This window comes from Balaenoptera borealis, assembly GCF_965194805.1.
Source record: "Balaenoptera borealis genome assembly, chromosome: 11".
Lineage (NCBI taxonomy): Eukaryota > Metazoa > Chordata > Mammalia > Artiodactyla > Balaenopteridae > Balaenoptera > Balaenoptera borealis.
Window position 1 is genome coordinate 25,747,910 of NC_138868.1, and position 18,651 is coordinate 25,766,560.

At 44.3% G+C, this 18,651-nt stretch overlaps 1 protein-coding gene across 8 annotated transcripts in view; it reads right to left on the reverse strand.

The window, feature by feature from the left end:
* KIAA1549L (KIAA1549 like) overlaps positions 1-18,651 on the reverse strand; it is a 291,549-nt gene that overhangs the window by 6,310 nt on the left and 266,588 nt on the right. For 6 of the 8 annotated variants that reach the window (XM_082343655.1, XM_082343657.1, XM_082343656.1 and 3 more), the window contains 3 exons: positions 16,171-16,268; positions 13,648-13,796; positions 12,346-12,497 (listed from right to left, as the gene is read on the reverse strand). In XM_082343655.1, coding sequence (XP_082199781.1) covers positions 12,346-12,497; positions 13,648-13,796; positions 16,171-16,268 — 399 coding nt within the window. Of the gene's footprint in view, positions 1-6; positions 11,768-12,345; positions 12,498-13,647; positions 13,797-16,170; positions 16,269-18,651 lie in introns of those variants that run through there. The other 2 variants (XM_082343658.1, XM_082343660.1) reach the window with 2 other exon arrangements.

Consider the following 18,651-nt stretch of genomic DNA (forward strand, 5'->3'; position numbering starts at 1 on the left):
CAAAGCATGTTGGGAGAGAAGACAAGGACCTGGGGTCAGGAAGCGGCTCAAGTCATAGGACACACTCGAAGCCAAAGCGGGTGGGGACTGAGGACAAGGAAAGAGATTTAGAAGAAAATGAAGGCAATGCACCACTGTGCAGATACAAAATCTGGAGTCTGTTTGGAAAATAGGTGATTTGGACTCACAGGATCTGCTGGTTGGATGAATTAAATACGTGTTTTAAACAGTATGTAAACAGTGGGCACATACCTGAATCTACATCTGAATCTACCTGGCTACCTTTTTGATATCAGCACCATCTAGCCAAAAGAAGTGTTGTTCTTTATGGATGTCAAAGGACTCGTGGGAGAGACCTTCAAGATGGAGGAGCCGAAAGACGTGGAGATCACCTTCCTCCCCACAAGTACATCAAAAATACATCTACATGTGGAACAACTCCTACAGAACACCTACTGAACGCTGGCAGAAGACCTCAGACTTCCCAAAAGGCAAGAAACTCCCCACGTACTTGGGTAGGGCAAAAGAAAAAAGGAAAAACAGAGACAAAAGAATAGGGATGGGACCTGCACCTCTGGGAGGGAGCTGTGAAAGAGGAAGTTTCCACACACTAGGAAGCCTCTTCACTGGTGGAGATGGGGGGTGGGCGGGAGGGAAAGTTTGGAGCCACAGAAGAGAGCGCAGCAACAGGGGTGCAGAGGGCAAAGTGGAGAGATTCCCGCATAGAGGATCGGTGCTGACCAGCACTCACCAGCCTGAGAGGCTTGTCGGCTCACCTGCCAGGGTGGGCAGGGGCTGGGAGCTGAGGCTTGGGCTTCAGAGGTCAGACCCCAGAGAAAGGACTGGGGTTGGCTGTGTGAACACAGCCTGAAGGGGGCTAGTGCGCCACAGATAGCCGGGAGGGAGTTAGGGAAAAAGTCTGGACCTGCCAAAAAGGCAAAAGACCATTGTTTCGGGGTGCGCGAGGAGAGGGGATTCAGAGAACCACCTAAGCAAGCTCCAGAGACAGGTGCGAGCCGTGGCTATCAGCTTAGACCCCAGAGACAGGCATGAAATTCTAACACTGCCACCGCTGCCACTAAGAATCCTGTGTGCAAGCACAGGTCACTACCCACCCCCACCCCCCAGGAGCCTGTGCAGCCCACCACTGCCAGGGTCCTGAGATCCAGGGACAACTTCCCCAGGAGAACACATGGCACGCCTCAGGCTGTTGCAAAGTCATGTTGGCCTCTGCCACTGCAGGCTCACCCCGAATTACAATTATGACTACTGTACCCCTTCCTCTCCCCAGCCTGAGTGAGCAAGAGAGCTCTAATCAGCCACTGCTTTAACCGCTCCTGTCTGGGCAGGAACAGACGCCTGAGGGTGGCCTACATTCAGGGGTGGGGCCAAAACAAAAGCTGAACCCTGGGAGCTGTGCGAACAAAGAAGAGAAAGGGAAAGTTCTCCGTGCAGCCTCAGGAGCAGCGGATTAAATCCCCACAATCAACTTGATGAACCCTGTATCTGTGGAATACCTGAATAGACAACGAATGTTCCCCAAATTGAGGCAGTGGACTTTGGGAGCAACTGTAGACTTGGGGTTTGCTTTCTGCATCTGACTTGTTTCTGATTTTTATGTTTATCTTAGTTTAGTTTTTAGTGCTTGTTATCACTGGTGGATTTTTTTATTGGTTTGGTTGCTCTCTTTTTTAAAGTTTTATTACTTTTTAAATTAAAAAAATTTTTTTTCCTTTTTTTCTCTTTTTTTGAGTGTGTGTATGTATGTTTCTTTGTGTGATTTTGTCTCTTTAGGTTTGCTTTTACCATTTGTCCTAGGGTTCTGACTGTTTCTATTTTGTTGTTGTTGTTTGTTTTCTTTTCATGTTTCTTTGTGTGATTTTGTCTGTTTAGTTTTGCTTTTACCATTTGGTTTGGGGTTCTATCTGTTGTTTGTTTGGGTTTTTTTTCCTGTTTTTTTCTTCCTTTTCTTCTGAGCCGTGAGGCTGGCAGGGTCTTGGTGCTCTGGCCGGGTGTTAGGCCTGAGCCTCTGAGGTGGGAGAGTCGAGTCGAAGACATTGGACCACCAGAGACCTCCCAGCCCCACATATTATCAATTGGCGAGAGCTCTCCTAGAGATCTCCATCTCAACACTAAGACCCAGCTCCACCCAACGGCCAGCAAGCTCCAGTGCTGGACACCTGATGCCAAACAACTAGCAAGACAGGAACACAACCACACCCATTAACAGAGAGGCTGGCTAAAGTCATACTAAGTTCACAGACACACCAAAAAACACCACCGGACATGGCCATGCCCACGAAAGGGACAAGATACAGCCCCACCCACCAGAACACTGGCACCAGTCCCTCCACCAGGAAGCCTACACAAGCCACTGAACCAACCTCACCCACTGGGGACTGACACCAAAAACAATGGGAAGTAAGAACCTGCAGTCTGCGAAAAGGAGACCCCAAACACAGTAAGTTAAACAAAATGAGAAGACAGAGAAATATGTAGTGGATGAAGGAACAAGGTAAAAACCCACCAGACCAAACAAATGAAGAAGAAATAGGCAGTCTACCTGAAAAAGAATTCGGAGTAATAATAGTAAAGATGATCCAAAATCTTGGAAATAGAATGGAGAAAATACAAGAAACGTTTAACAAGGACCTAGAAGAACTAAAGAGCAAACAAACAATGATGAACAACACAATAAATGAAATTAAAAACTCTCTAGAAGGAATCAATAGCAGAATAACTGAGGCAGAAGAACAGACAAGTGACCTGGAAGATAAAATAGTGGAAATAACTACCACAGAGAAGAATAAAGAAAAAAGAATGACAAGAATTGAGGACAGTCTCAGAGACCTCTGGGACAACATTAAACTCACCAACATTCGAATTATAGGGGTCCCAGAAGAAGAAGAGAAAAAGAAAGGGACTGAGAAAATATTTGAAGAGAGTATAGTTGAAAACTTCCCTAATATGAAAAAGGAAATAGTCAATCAAGTCCAGGAAACACAGAGAGTCCCATACAGGATAAATCCAAGGAGAAACATGCCAAGACACATATTAATCAAACTATCAAAAATTAAATACAAAGAAAAAATATTAAAAGCAGCAAGGGGGCTTCCCTGGTGGAGCAGTGGTTGAGAATCTGCCTGCCAATGCAGGGGACACGGGTTCGAGCCCTGGTCTGGGAAGATCCCACATGCCGCGGAGCAACTGGGCCCGTGAGCCACAACTACTGAGCCTGCACATCTGGAGCCTGTGTTCCCCACAAGAGAGGCCGCGATAGTGAGAGGCCCGCACACCGCAATGAAGAGTGGCCCCCGCTCGCCGCAACTAGAGAAAGCCCTCACACAGAAACAAAGACTCAACACAGCTAAAAATAAATAAATAAATAAATTTATTTTAAAAAAAAAAGCAGCAAGGGAAAAACAACAAATAACATACAAGGGAATCCCCATAAGGTTAACAGCTGATCTTTCAGCAGAAACTCTGCAAGCCAGAAGGGAGTGGTGGCAGGACATATTTAAAGTGATGAAAGGGAAAAACGTACAACCAAGATTAGTCTACCCAGCAAGGATCTCATTCAGATTCGACGGAGAAATTACAAGTTTTACAGACAAGCAAAAGCTAACAGAATTCAGCACCACCAAAACAGCTTTACAACAGATGCTAAAGGAATTTTTCTAGGCAGGAAACACAAGAGAAGGAAAAGACCTACAATAACAAACCCAAATTAATTCAGAAAATGGTAATAGGAACATACATATCGATAACTACCTTAAATGTAAATGGATTAAATGTTCCAACCAAAAGACACAGACTGGCTGAATGGATACAAAAATAAGACCCGTATATATGCTGTCTACAAGAGACCCACTTCAGACCTAGGGACACAAACAGACTGAAAGTGAGGGGATGGAAAAAGATATTCCATGCGAATGGAAATCAAAAGAAAGCTGGAGTAGCAATTCTCATATCAGACAAAATAGACTTTAAAATAAAGAATATTACAAGAGACAAAGAAGGACACTACATAATGGTCAAGGGATCAATCCAAGAAGAAGATATAACAATTGTAAATATTTATGCACCCAACATAGGAGCACCTCAATACATAAGGCAAATGCTAACAGCCATAAAAGGGGAAACTGACAGTAACACAATAATAGAAGGGGACTTTAACACACCACTTTCACCAATGGACAGATCATCCAAAAAGTAAATAAGGAAACACAAGCTTTAAATGACACATTAAACAGGGTGGACTTAATTGATATTTATAGGACATTCCATTCAAAAACAACAGAATACACTTTATTCTCAAGTGCTCATGGAACATTCTCCAGGACAGATCATATCTTGGGTCACAAATCAAGCTTTGGTAAATTTAAGTAAATTGAAATTGTATCAAGTATCTTTTCCAACCACAACATTATGAGACTAGATATCAATTACAGGAAAAAAACTGTAAAAAATACAAACACATGGAGGCTAAACAATATGCTACTAAATAACCAAGAGATCACTGAAGAAATCAAAAACTACCTAGAAACAAATGACAATGAAAACACGATGACCCAAAACCTATGGGATGCAGCAAAAGCAGTTCGGAGAGTGAAATTTATAGGAATACAATCCTACCTCAAGAAGCAAGAAAAATCTCAAATAAACAACCTAACCTTACACCTAAAGCAATTAGAGAAAGAAGAACAAAAAAACCCCAAAGTTAGCAGAAGGAAAGAAGTCATAAAGATCAGATCAGAAATAAATGAAAAAGAAATAAAGGAAACGATAGCAAAGATCAATAAAATTAAAAGCTGGTTCTTTGAGAAGATAAACAAAATTGATAAACCATTAGCCAGACTCATCAAGAAAAAAAGGGAGAAGGCTAAACAGTATTACAAATGAAAAAAGAGAAGTAACAACTGACACTGCAGAAATACAAAGGACCATGAGAGATAACTACAAGCAACTCTATGCCAATATAATGGACAACCTGGAAGAAATGGACAAATTCTTAGAAAAGTACAACCTTCTGAGAATGAACCAGGAAGAAACAGAAAATATGAACAGACCAATCACAAGCAATGAAATTGAAAGTGTGATTAAAAATCTTCTAACAAACAAAAGCCCAGAACCAGATGGCTTCATAGATGAATTCTATCAAACATTTAGAGAAGAGCTAACACCTATCCTTCTCAAACTCTTCCAAAATATAGCAGAAGGAGGAACACTCCCAAACTCATTCTACGAGGCCACCATCACCCTGATACCAAAACCAGATGAAGATGTCATAAAAAAGAAAACTTCGGGCCAATATCACTGATGAACATAGATGCAAAAACTCCTAAACAAAATACTAGCAAACAGAATCCAACAGCACATTAAAAGGACATAAACCATGATCAAGGTTTATCCCAGGAATGCAAGGATTCTTCAATATATGCAAATCAATCAATGTGATACACCATATTAACAAATTGAAGGAGAAAAACCATATGATCATCAAAGAAAAAGCTTTCAACAAAATTCAACACCCATATATGATAAAAACCCTCCAGAAAGTAGGCATAGAAGGAACTTACCTCAACATAATAAAGGCTATATATGACAAACCCACAGCCAACATCATTCTCAATGGTGAAAAACTGAAACCATTTCCACTAAGATCAGGAACAAGACAAGGTTGCCCACTCTCACCACTATTATTCAACATAGTTTTGGAAGTTTTAGCCACAGCAATCAGAGAAGCAAAAGAAATAAAAGGAATCCAAATCAGAAAAGAAGAAGTAAAACTATCACTGTTTGCAGATGACACGATACTATACATAGAGAATCCTAAAGACACTACCAGAAAACTACTAGAGCTAATCAATGAATTTGGTAAAGTTGCAGGATACGAAACTAATGCACAGAAATCTCTTGCATTCCTATACACTAATGATGAAAAATCTGAAAGAGAAATTAAGGAAACACTCCCATTTACCACTGCAACAAAAAGAATAAAATACCTAGGAATAAACCTACCTAAGGAGACAAAAGACCTGTATGCAGAATATTATAAGACACTGATGAAAGAAATTAAAGATGATACAAACAGATGGAGATGATACAAACAGATGGAGAGATATACCATGTTCTTGGATTGGAAGAATCAACATTGTGAAAATGACTATACTACCCAAAGCAATCTACAGATTCAGTGCAATCCCCATCAAACCACCAAGGGCATTTTTCACAGAACTAGAATAAAAAACTTTACAATTTGTATGGATACACAAAAGACCCCGAATAGCCAAAGCAATCTTGAGAAAGAAAATCGGAGCTGGAGGAATCAGGCTCCCTGACTTCAGACTATACTACAAAGCTACAGTAATCAAGACAGTATGGTACTGGCACAAAAACAGAAATATAGATCAATGGAACAGGATAGAAAGCCCAGAGATAAACCCACGCACCTATGGTCACCTTATTTTTGATAAAGGAGTCAAGAATATACAATGGAGAAAAGACAGCCTCTTCAGTAAGTGGTGCTGGGAAAACTGGACAGCTAGATGTAAAAGAATGAAATTAGAACACTCTTTAACACCATACACAAAAATAAACTCAAAATGGATTAAAGACCTAAATGTAAGGCCAGACACTATAAAACTCTCAGCGGGAAAACATAGGCAGAACACTCCGTGACATAAATCACAGCAAGATCCTTTTTGACTCACCTCCTAGAGAAATGCGAATAAAAACAAAAATAAACAAATGGGACGTAATAAAACTTAAAAGTTTTTGCACAGCAAAGGAAACCATAAACAAGACGAAAAGACAACCTTCAGAATGGGAGAAAATATTTGCAAACGAAGCAACTGACAAAGGATTAATCTCCAAAATATACAAGCAGCTCATGCAGCTCAATATCAAAAAAACAAACAACCCAATCCAAAAATGGGTAGAAGACCTAAATAGACATTTTTCCAAAGAAGACATACAGATTGCCAACAAACACATGAAAGGATGCTCAACATCATTAATTATTAGAGAAATGCAAATCAAAACCACAATGAGGTATCACCTCACAACGGTCAGACTGCATCATCAAAAAATCTACAAACAATAAATGCTGGAGAGGGTGTGGAGAAAAGAGAACCCTCTTGAACTGTTGGTGGGAATGTAAATTGATACAGCCACTACGGAGAACAGTATGGAGGTTCCTTAAAAAACTAAAAATAGAACTGCCATATGACCCAGCAATCCCACTACTGGGTATATACCCTGAGAAAACCATAATTCAAAAAGAGACATGGTACCACAATGTTCACTGAAGCACTCTTTACAATAGCCAGGACATGGAAGCAACCTAAGTGTCCATCGACAGATGAATGGATAAAGAAGATGTGGCACATATATACAATGGAATATTACTCAGTCATAAAAAGAAACGAAATTGAGTTATTTGTAGTGAGGTGGATGGACCTAGAGTCTGTCATACAGAGTGAAGTAAGTGAGAAAGAGGAAAACAAATACTGTATGCTAACGCATATATATGGAATGTAAAAAAAACAGTACTCATGAACCTAGTGGCAGGGCAGGAATAAAGATGCAGACACAGAGAATGGACTTGAGGACACAGGGATGGGGAAGGGTAAGCTGGGACGAAGTAAGAGTGTAGCATTGACACATGTACACTACCAAATGTAAAATAGATAGCTAGCGGGAAGCAGCTGCATAGCACAGGGAGATCAGCTCAGTGCTTTGTGACTACCTAGAGGGGTGAGATAGGGAGGGTGGGAGGGAGATGCAATAGGGAGGGTATATGGGGATATGGGGATATATATATATCCGTATAGCTGATTCACTTTGTTATACAGCAGAAACTAACACAACATTGTTAAGCAATTATACTCCAATAAAGATGTTAAAAAAATTAAATAGACTTTAATTATATATTTAAAAGAAAAAAGGACTCAGGGATTTATCACTGATGATAACAGCTAACACCGAATGAGCCCTGTGCTAAGGGCTTTCCAATCGTGGTCTCATTTAATTCTCAAAACAACAACCTAGGAGGTAGGTATTGTTACCCTTATTTTACAGAAGAGGAAACTGAAGCAAACAGTGCCACAATCGAAGGTGCCATAGCTAACAAGCCACTGAGAGATGCATCTCCAGGCTGGGAGTTAGTCACTGCACTATACTGTCTTGGATCTGGAATATGATCTTGGTTTCTTGAAAAAAATTTCTCTTTTCATTAAAAGTGGAAGATACACAGTTCTATGCTTTAATATATGGACACATAGTAATAAGGACAGGGCAATGATCTGGAATTCAGGATCAACTTTCCCGCAGAAACAGCGCCATAAAAGGGGATGCTGTTCCACGCTAATCCACAAAAGGCCTTTATAGCCCATAATGTTAACTGCAACACTGCAAGATAAATGCCCATGGATGATGTAGGTATGGGGTGCTACCGTGAATGGGGCACATGTGAGGAGTCAGGCAGCTTTCTGGGAGAAGCAGCTTAGCCGAGTCTGGAAGATGAAGAGGCTGTTTTTCAGAAGACAAGGTGGGAGGGGCGTTCCAGGCAGAGGGAAAAGCAATGCAGAGGCCTGGAGGTACACAGAGGAAGGTGCACCCAGGGAGGTTCAGTGATCTGGTCTGACCAGAGAGAGTATGTGGGGTATGAGGGGAGCTCAGGAAGACAGGCAGTCAGGGCCAGATCAAAAAGCTGCTGAACGCCAGGCTACGGAGTAAAGTTTTCTATGGCACACTTCTAAGGAATTGAGTGTGTTTCCATTCTTTACAGAGATGTCTCTTTGGGCGCTGTTGAGGATGGAGTGGGATGGGGTTGGGTGAGGATTCAGAATTTTGTATGGGCAAACGTGTAGTAGGAAAGCAGGCCTCTCCCAGTCCCTGCCAGAGGCTCTGACAACCCCTCCGGAGAAGGCCTGGCCTGGGAGCCACCAATGGGTGTCAGGCAGAGGAAAGGTCTGTATTTTAGGAAGGACACTCTGGAGGTGGACCCACTAGAGGTGGAGAGGAGATAAGTTCTGAGGCTACCTCAATGGACCAGGTAAGAGTCGGGAAGGACCCGAGTGAGGGAAGAAGTGATGGGATGGATGTCCTAAAGTTTGGGGCTTTAATTTCCCTACAAGACCTGGTAAAGGAAGACAAAGTAGCAAATATATTTCACTTGCATCTTAGAGGAAAATCGAGCCGGACTGTCTGAGCCCTTGGGCCACACAGCTGGGAACACACAGGTGACTGGGGGCTAACAGAGAGCCAAGGCCAGGACACGGGACTTGCCTGTCAGGTCTCAGCTCAAGCTTCCTTCCCTCCGGGAGACCTTCCCCAGTCCTATAGTAGCTGAGGGCTCCCTGGAAGGTCCTTCCATGCACTTGGTCTAGCATAACAGTCATCACTCACAATACCATCGCCTGTCTCAGGCATCGACTGTGAAGGCAGAACTGTGTCTCACCTGTTTACCACTGTGCACCAGTGCCCAGAACTGTGCATGGTACACAGTAGGGAGTGTCTCAGACCTGGGGTTCTGAGCGGCACAATTTGAAAATCACTGAAGGATGACCAACCGGTGCCATATGTTTGTGAAGGAAGCTGCCATGTCCCCTTTCCCTGCATTTCAAGTTCAGCTGGAGCTGAGGGTCAGTGTCCAACTCTTGAGACTTCCCAGTTCTGCAGCATTAAGCAACTTGGTGCTTGTGGCTGGGACAGGCCAGGGACACCTGACGCCACTGGAGTGGCCTCAGGGTAATACTCAGAAGCAGGGAAGATGAGGAGATGACGCACTCTTCCTCCCTTACAGTAGATGCAGGCGGGAGCCACCACACCTTGCGGGCCAAAACCCAGGGCTGGCAAACACCACTCCTTTCCTAGCCAGTGCCTTTGGCAGGCATCACCTATTGATCACAGCACACTTTCCTGATGAGCCTGGGAACCCCCTCTCAATCCCTCTCCATCCAGCACCAAGGATGAAACCTATTTGTCAAGGCAAGTCCAGGTGATTTTATACAAGCTAGCTCCTTATATCTGGATACCTGGGATCTGGAAGGTCAGACATCCAAATGATGGTGGGGGCTTTTTTCTTCTCACATGGATGTGGAGGGTGAACCTTTTCCCCACTGGAGTATCTTTCTCAAGCTGACATCTGGTCCCTCTGAGCCTCCTGTGCTGAATTTCAAACGCAGTAAAGCACCTGACCTCCCAGCTTGGTTCCTGGCTGCTGTGCTCCACGCATGGGCACGCCGCCCTGCTTAACTGCAGGTGGTAATGGGGCTCCAGGAAAGACCCATTTAGGCTGCAGCAATCACTTTCCTCTTAAAAACAACTAATAGGAAACTAGCACTCCCTCACAATGGGGGGTGGCATGGTGATCAAGTCATCATGTCCATAAGATTAAGTTTTGATTTGCTGGGCTCCTTTTCCTTCATCTTTAAGGCAACATGAACCCAAAGGTATCTGGATGTCACCATAAGCCTGGCTAAGTATTATCTGTAAGTATCTTGAAGGCAAGGGACAAGGTTTTGTAAATACTTTTGCTGACCCCTGCAAAGCACCCAGGGCACCCTGCACGCAGGGGGTGAGCTGACAAAGCTGCAGGTCTACTGCCTAATTAGCACAAGTATCAACTACTTTCTGAAAAGTACACATTATGTTTAGACCTCAAGTGGAATTATGAATAACCTCTGAACTGATCAACTCACACCCAGTGATTTCAGCTGTTTAGAAGAGCTGGGCATGACAAAGGAAGCAAAAAAGGCCCACAAACAACCAAAAGAGATGCCATACACTCCCGCATTAAGATTTGTAGACTAAACAGTAGGGAACCCCTCCAGTTACTCTCTCAGAGCCTATTTACTCCAGCTCTACAAACAACTCTAATGAGCTCAGACATGCCTCATTTGCAGATAACAGAGCATTAGGAAAAGCATATTTAAGGGTGAGTATATATCTGAAAGTGGGGAAATTGACAGCAAGGTGTGAGCTGGGAGCAAGGTCAGAGAAAGAAAAAACATACTAAGCCTTATAATAATTCCAAAAATTATAATAGTTTAGAGATGTCTGACATAGGGGCAATAATCCTACAAACCGTCAGAGCCCATCTGACAAATGTCATTTTAGTACAGTGAGCCATAATAATGACGCTGAATCATTTGTTAAAGACAAATTAAATTATGTTTTTCTTTTAAAGAAGGAGGGGAGAAGGATGTAATTCATTCCAGAATTTAAAAATTCAGGGTGGCATATATTTTTTAAATATTTTGGAAATTAAAGGAATAGCTCTGATTATTAGGAAACTTAATATACGTAGGGTAGTTTTACCCTGATGATCTTGTTTAAATGTGGCATCACTACAATAAGAACAGACACCAACGCTGAGGTGGAATTGAACCTGTAGGGGTAGAAAGTATGGATCCCAGGGGTTTGGACAGAGAGAAAAGATGACACAGGCATCAATGTGTTTCCTAAATCTAGGATGTATTTCAAATGCTGAGACCAAACCCTAAAATGACATACAGCACCACGGGGCCCTAGGAAACAGCCTGCCTTTCTTATCCATGATGGATGATCTCACACAGGGAGTGGAGCAACTCATTCTAGAGGCCACCATTGTGCTATTTTTGTTTGCTTGGTTTTTGTTTTTCACTTGGCAGCGCTTGACAGGTGGCTCAGAGGCAGGTTTGGGTGTGAATGTCCATGTTCTTCTGGTTGCTGCCCCTCTTTGGTCCAGGCTGGGCCAGGTCCACTGTGCCATAAACTCCTACTAGTATAATGAAGGAAGAAACCAGGAGACCATGACAAGACAGTCTTCAGCTGGAAGACAGGCAGAAAGCTTTAGATCTACATGCAAAGTAATTCAGTCTTGGGTTTCTAATACTTCACTTTCTGGTATTGCATCTAAACTTTTCACAGGATTTTAAAGCTGAAAGGAACAAATTCAGTCAAGGCTTTGGAGCCAGAAAGATGCAGGTTTGACTGCTGGACACATCAGGGGAATAATACCTACATGATAGGTCTTGTGAAGATTAAATAAGATAACATAAATAGAACATCTAATATAGTGTCTGGCACATAGAAAATACTCAAAAAATGGTAGTTATTATAAAACTGTATTTGATTAAGGATGCCCTCCGGAAAGAGGTGGAATCTGACTGAAGGCTCCTGTGTCAAAGGACATCACACCCCCTCCCCCGCACTGTCTCCTCTAATAGCTGATTTTAGCCACCTGGCTGGTGGGAGGGGGCCTGAGATAACAAAACACTCAGTCTCAGCCTCACATCCCTTTTCTCCCTGAAGGGTGTCAAGCAGGTAAAGTTGTGAGGGAATCAGCGAGGGTCTCACCGAATCAGCCCACTGGCTTGGGAGCTCATTCTCTCCTGCGTAAGACATCCAGGCCTGGCTCCTGTAGGACGAGGGAGGCGTCGGGATGAAGTAGCCAGTGAAGCCGGGTCTGTTGGCAGCTGGGATGGCGAACACTGCCGGCACCGTATTACCTGGCATGGAGGAGATGGACGGGCGAGATTAGACCGGCACCTCGCCCACTGGGCTGACATATGCACAAGCTGGGGGAAGCTGGGAAATGGGAGGACTCTGGCCTTGGGGGAAGGGCTGATGGGAAGGCATCACACCTCCACCTGCAGCCCCAGCCCTGCTCACCTGCCCAGACAGTAGTGGAGGTATCACCTGCTGGGACTCAGACCTAGCTTTCTAGAGAAGTGATGGCTCAACAATCCTTGCCGAGCCCTCACCAACTCCCCCATCCCCATCCCAACACCCCTGACCTGCTGGGGTGCCAGGTGTTTTCCTCCCAGGAGGATGGGTATTTTTCAAGAGCCAAGAAGAGGAACCAAAAGGAATAGATTTCACTGGTGGCATTTCTGGACACAGTATGCTTTAGCAAGTGTTGACAACCGGGTGTCTGCAGTTTTAGCCTAAAAGGTATGGTTTGGATAAATGAAAAAACCCATTAGGGCATGTTCAAACCTCCATGTTCATTGACATTGTTTGTAATAGCAAAAAACTGGAAACAACCAATATGTCTCTCACTAGGGGATAGGATAAATGGTGGCATATCACATAATGGAATACCATATGGCAGTGTGAACAAATGAACTAGATCAATATGTGCGTAGCAACCTGGAGAACTCCTGAAAACAATGTTAAGCCAAGAAAACAAAGTGCAAAAGGAAAGGTATAGCTTAACATCACTTATGTAAATTTAAAATATACAAAGCATTAATATATACTATTGTATAGATATACATATGTAGTGAAAGCCCATGACTTAAAGACTGTGATTACCTCTGGGGAGAAGGGGAATGAGTTGGGAGTGGATAGTTGTATCTAGAATGCTTTAAAGATATATATAATAATTTTTTAAAGGGCCTTAAGTCTGGCAAAATGTGAACATCCACCCTGACCATAACCTATCTTAATATTTTGTCAGATTTCAGATCTTTTTAAGAAATAAAAGCAGTAGCTCTTCTAGCCAGGGCTACTGAAGTCCAGAGGGGATCCAGAAATACAGTTGCTTTGATTCCTGACAGTGGCGGGTAGAAGGTGGAGATCGGGGAGGACAAAGTGCACAGCGCGGGGGCTGGCGCAGAGCGCCGGCTTCTTCCAGGCTTTTCTCCTCTTGCCCACCTGAGTAATTTAAAGCCGACTGATCCAACTGCGTCACAGACACAGGGCCTCGGGACACCTGCGCGAAGGAGGCGCTGTCGTGCAGCTGGGCGGGCTCAGGCCCCGCGGACTCGGCCATCCTGGTCTTGCTCCCAACATCCGAGGTGGACCTGAGGGGGGAGAGGGGTCGCCTTAGCCGCCTCCCGGGACCGCAGCCGGCCGGGCGAGGCGGGGCTCCCAGGGCAGATCACGGCCGGGGGATGGCTTCGGCCTCCAAGCCCCACGACGGCGGGGTCCTCAGGCCTGGGTTTGCCCCCGAATAACAAAGGGGGCCTACACGCCCAGACCTGGAGCAGCCGTCGCGGTGGCCCGAGCTGGAGTCATTTTTAGATATTCAAGGTCATTGCTCCCCTGAGGGTGACTCTCATGTCTCTGGGGAGTAGAACACTTAATTTCCACATAACAATGAGCCAAGAATTAGCGCTGGGTCTTAGCTGGGGATGGTCGACCTGGCAGGTGATGACATCATCGGCAGCCAATGGGAAGGCTCCGTCTGGAGTGCGCCGCCGCTCCCCCTGGTGATACCGGGACCGAGACCCTGGAGGGCTGCGGGGACCGCGTTCGCTGCTGCTACTGGCAGGAAGCAAGAAGCCCTAGGCTCTGGGAAGCTCGGGCTGCTCCCGGAAGCAGGAGCCTAGTACTTTCTGGGCATTATGAATGAGAGAACACTTTTTTTTTTTTTTTTTTTTTTTAAGTTCCACAGGCAAGCAGAGAATCTGGCGCATTTAACACCTCTCTCCACTTATGGCTCAGAAAGCCATGTAAGAAGAGGGGGGCTGGGGTGAGGGCACGGGCCTCTCCCCCTAGTATAAAGGGTGCTGTAGCCGTCTCTGTCTTCCCTTTGGTAGAGGCACTTCGGGCTCTCCTAAAATTAAAGTGGAGGGAGGCAAAGGCTGCCAGCCCACAGGGCCACCCTCTAAGCAGAGGCAGGCTGTCACGGTAAGAGCAGAATAGAGGCGCGGTAAGGGAGCGCATCGGGAGCCTGGGTTCTGGCTGCCTCCTCTCTCAGAGCCCCAGTTCCTCATCTGTAAAATGAAAGGGAAGGATGACTCCATCTCAAAGGTTCTTCCCTGGTCTAACCCTCTGGGTTCATAAGGAGGGCAGTGACCTCCTGATATTTGGCAAGGATGGCAGACGGTGCAGAAGGACATGAGAGGAGACTGGTGGTTGAGAGAAGAAATAAGAAATAGGTGCTGGCCTTCAGCAAACATAAGTCAAACGACTGATTGAAAAGCTCCTCCAATCCAGAACCCTCAGGAGTAACTGTTCCCGAAGGAGGGTCAAACACAGGCTGTGAGGATTAAACTACACATCAGGGTGGGTTGCTGGGGACTCAGAAGTGTAGGGTCTCCCTTCCTTTCTCCGTCCCTCCTTCCCCCATTTGCTCACTCCCACAGCCCTGGCTTCCCACAAGCTGTTTCCAGGCATCTAGCTACTCCTTTAGAAAACCATCCTAGGAAAATCCCTGGGTTCTGCTCTGTACACTCGGCCGCCTTTGAGGACTCCCAGAGCCTTTGAGATCATTTAGGTCATTGCCCTCATTTTACAGATAAGGAAACAGGAGCCAGACAGGTGAGGCAATGTGCCTGGAGTTACACAGCACTTACTGGCAGGTTAGGGTGGAACCCTGGTCTGCTGCTTCCCATCCCACCCTGAGCTTGACTGGCGTCAAAGGGTGGTGTCTACACACAGCTCGGCATCCTAAACTGCTGGAAATGAAGGCAGGTCGTTTCTGAGGAAAACTCATTTCTTTTCACCATTTTGACAAAGTTCAGACCTGTGGCCCACAAATAGTGTGTGATTAGCATGTTGGAGGAAGCTATGGTAGGAGGGCCAGGGCAGTGGACCGTACAGGCCCCAGGGCACGGTTGTCTCTCCTGGCCTTGGACATGATGACTATTCCAACCTCCCCCAGGGCTCTTGGCTGTTGTTTCTTGTCTATCTTTATTTAAAACATGTGTTTTTTATATTATTACGGAGCAAAGAGAATGCTGAATATATGCTTCACAGCTGACCTATCCAAGTTCGTGTGCTTTCATCCTCCCCATCTTGGAAGTCAAGAGTTAGGGCAGGAGCCTAGACATGCTGCTCCCCGGCCTCTCGGACACCACCCCTCAATAACAAAGGGCCTTCTGGGTGCACACACCTGGCAGGAGGTGCCCAGACTTGAGGCAGCTGTTGTGATGGTCCAAGTTGGAGTAATTTTTAGATGCTCAAGGTCAAGGTATGGGGCAGTTGACCTTGGGTTTTTTCAGTTGTGGGTTCTACAGGACTTTCGGTTTTCAATGGTAAGAGAGTAGGTCAACCCTCTGTGGCCCCCACTTCCTTCCTTCATGGTACTTGGGGTGCCCCAGGCACATGGTTGTCTGTACAGGTGATGCACCCTGAATGGGGCAGGGCAGGAAGGAAATCTGTCAGGGCGGGGCACACAGGACCAAATCCTCTGCAAATATTCCAAACAAGGCAAAGAAAGGAATGTGTTACCGCCTGAGAGAAGCGACAGCCACTGGGCCAGTCCGCGGAGGCACAGGTGGAGGGGGAGAGCCCATGACCATTTCAGGAAGCTGGGAAAACCTGTAGGCCTGTGAAAGAGACGAGCGAATAGAGGGAGATGTGTTAAAACCCGGTGCCCATCAACACACAGGTTTTTCTTACCTAAAAGGGAAGCAAACTTCCGAGGGTTAGACTTTCCTTCTTTTCTCAAACTTTCCCCTTCGATCTCCCTTAACATGTTCCCCGGCCCGCTCTTCTATCTCATCTGCCACCATTCTCCCCTTGGCTGGGCCACTGCAGTCACAGAGTCCTTCAGTTGTTCTTAGAATCTGCCAAGTTCTTTCCTGCCTCGGGCTTTGTACATGCTGCTCCTTCCCCCTGGGATGCTTCTCTCCCAGCCCTTTCCATGGCTCCTTCCTTCATTTCCTTCATCCAGCCCCATATTCCCTGCGAGCCCCATTTACTCTGTCTCCATATTCTGTTTTATTTTTTGGCATAGCAGTTGTCACTCTGGTGTTATATCATTGCTTATTTATTATCTGCCACAAACTAGACTGTAATGAGGGCAAGGGATTTGTTCTCAGCTGCATCCTCATGCCTGGAACAGTGCCTGTTATATCATGGATGAGCAATAAATACTAGATAAGGAATGAATCATTGATTGTGTTTACTTTCTCACTCATGGAAAGTGGGTTTAGTGGGGGAAAGCAATGGGTCTGGAGTCAGGAAGGATGGGTGGAGGCCCTAATTTGCTGATGAATAGACTTTATGTCCCTAAGCAAGTCAGGTGACCTCTCTGGGCCTCAGTGTCTTCTTCTTCTGAAATGGGGACAAGGATACCTTGCTCAGAGGGGTGGGTGCAAAGAAGATCAGGCAAAAGAGTGTATGTGTAAGTACTTTGCAATCTATAAAGCACTATTCAAAGATAAGGGATCAGAAATGCCACAAAAGTGAAGACTTTAATCAACACAGGAGGGGAGAAAAGGAAAATGGTCAGAGACAGGACCAGACAGCCAGGCCACAGCCTCTTTGAGCAGGAGAAAATCTAGAAATGCTCTCTGCAAAGACAAAGATTGGCTTGTGCTTCTCATTCATTTTTTTCTTTAGGCCTGCCAGATCTCCTGAGGAACAAGATCATAGGGCTTTAAACCTGAAGGCATCCAGACAGAAAGTAGCAGCAGAGAGAATCCATAAACAGGATTCTTCAAACCAAATGAGAGCTTCTCCCTCCAGCATTATGGCAGACTACCTACTCATAAGGGCCTACCCAGTAAATAACAAGTAGATCCTGGATAAAACATGGCTTTTAATGCATGTAGGAATTGCAGGATGTAAGGAAAATCTTAAGGACTCCACCCACTACCCACCCCATCCCTCTCAGATCTCAGCAAACTAAAATAAAAACTGTGAGCTGAAATCAGAGGTAGAAACAATGAGTAGTAAACAAATATGAAAGGTGGGATTGCCTGGAAAACAAATGCCATATTGGTAATCAATTAAGAGATCAAGCCTGGGATAGGGCAAGGTGAGGCAGGTGAAACTGAGACCCTTACAGCCAACCTGGAAGGGGCTAACATTGGCTCCTCCCAGGGAGGAAGGTTGTAATGCTCCCAGGCTCAGGCAGAAGCAATTGTAAGTCCTCTTTGGAAGAGATATTCCTAATCTAGGCTCTCAGGATTGGCACAGGTTGAGATGAAGCAAAAAGGAGCTCATAATCAAATATCAGAAAACATAAGTGAAAGTTAGAAAAAAACAACAAATTTAGACCTTAAAGGACTTTAGAGTTTGAAATTTCCAGATACAAAACAGAAAGTAACAAGGTAAGAAATGTTTTAAGAAAATAACTGACCAGACGGAAACATTATCAGAAATGATCTAGCAGATTTGAAAAAGAACAAATACAACTTTTAGAAGTGAAAAAATTACTGAAATAAAACACTCAATATAGGCGAATTAAGTAATAGATTTATCATAGATGGAAAGAAATAATAAACTAGAAAATGGAATTGAGATTACTAAGGATGAAACACAAAGAGACAAGAAGATAGAAAATATATGTCTCAACAAATGACCCAATTTCGTTCCTTTTTATGGCTGAGTAATATTTCATTGTATATATGTACCACAATGACTAATAAGAACCTGCTGTATAAAAAAATAAACTAAAATTCAAAAATTCAAAAAAAAAATAAAAAGAAACTCATTAAATGGATAAAAAAAAGATAGAAAATATAAAAGAGAAGTAAAAGATATAGAGGATGGAATAAGAAGGTCTAACATGCAGTTAATCAAAGTCCCAAAGGAGAAAAGTTGGAGAAAGAAGAAACAATATTTGAAGAAGCAATGACTAAGAATTTTCCAGAACTGATAGAAATAAATTAATTAATCATTTTAGGAAGTACAATATACAACAAGAAGGATAAATAAAACAAAATACACACCTACATACACTGTAGTGAAATGGTAGAATAC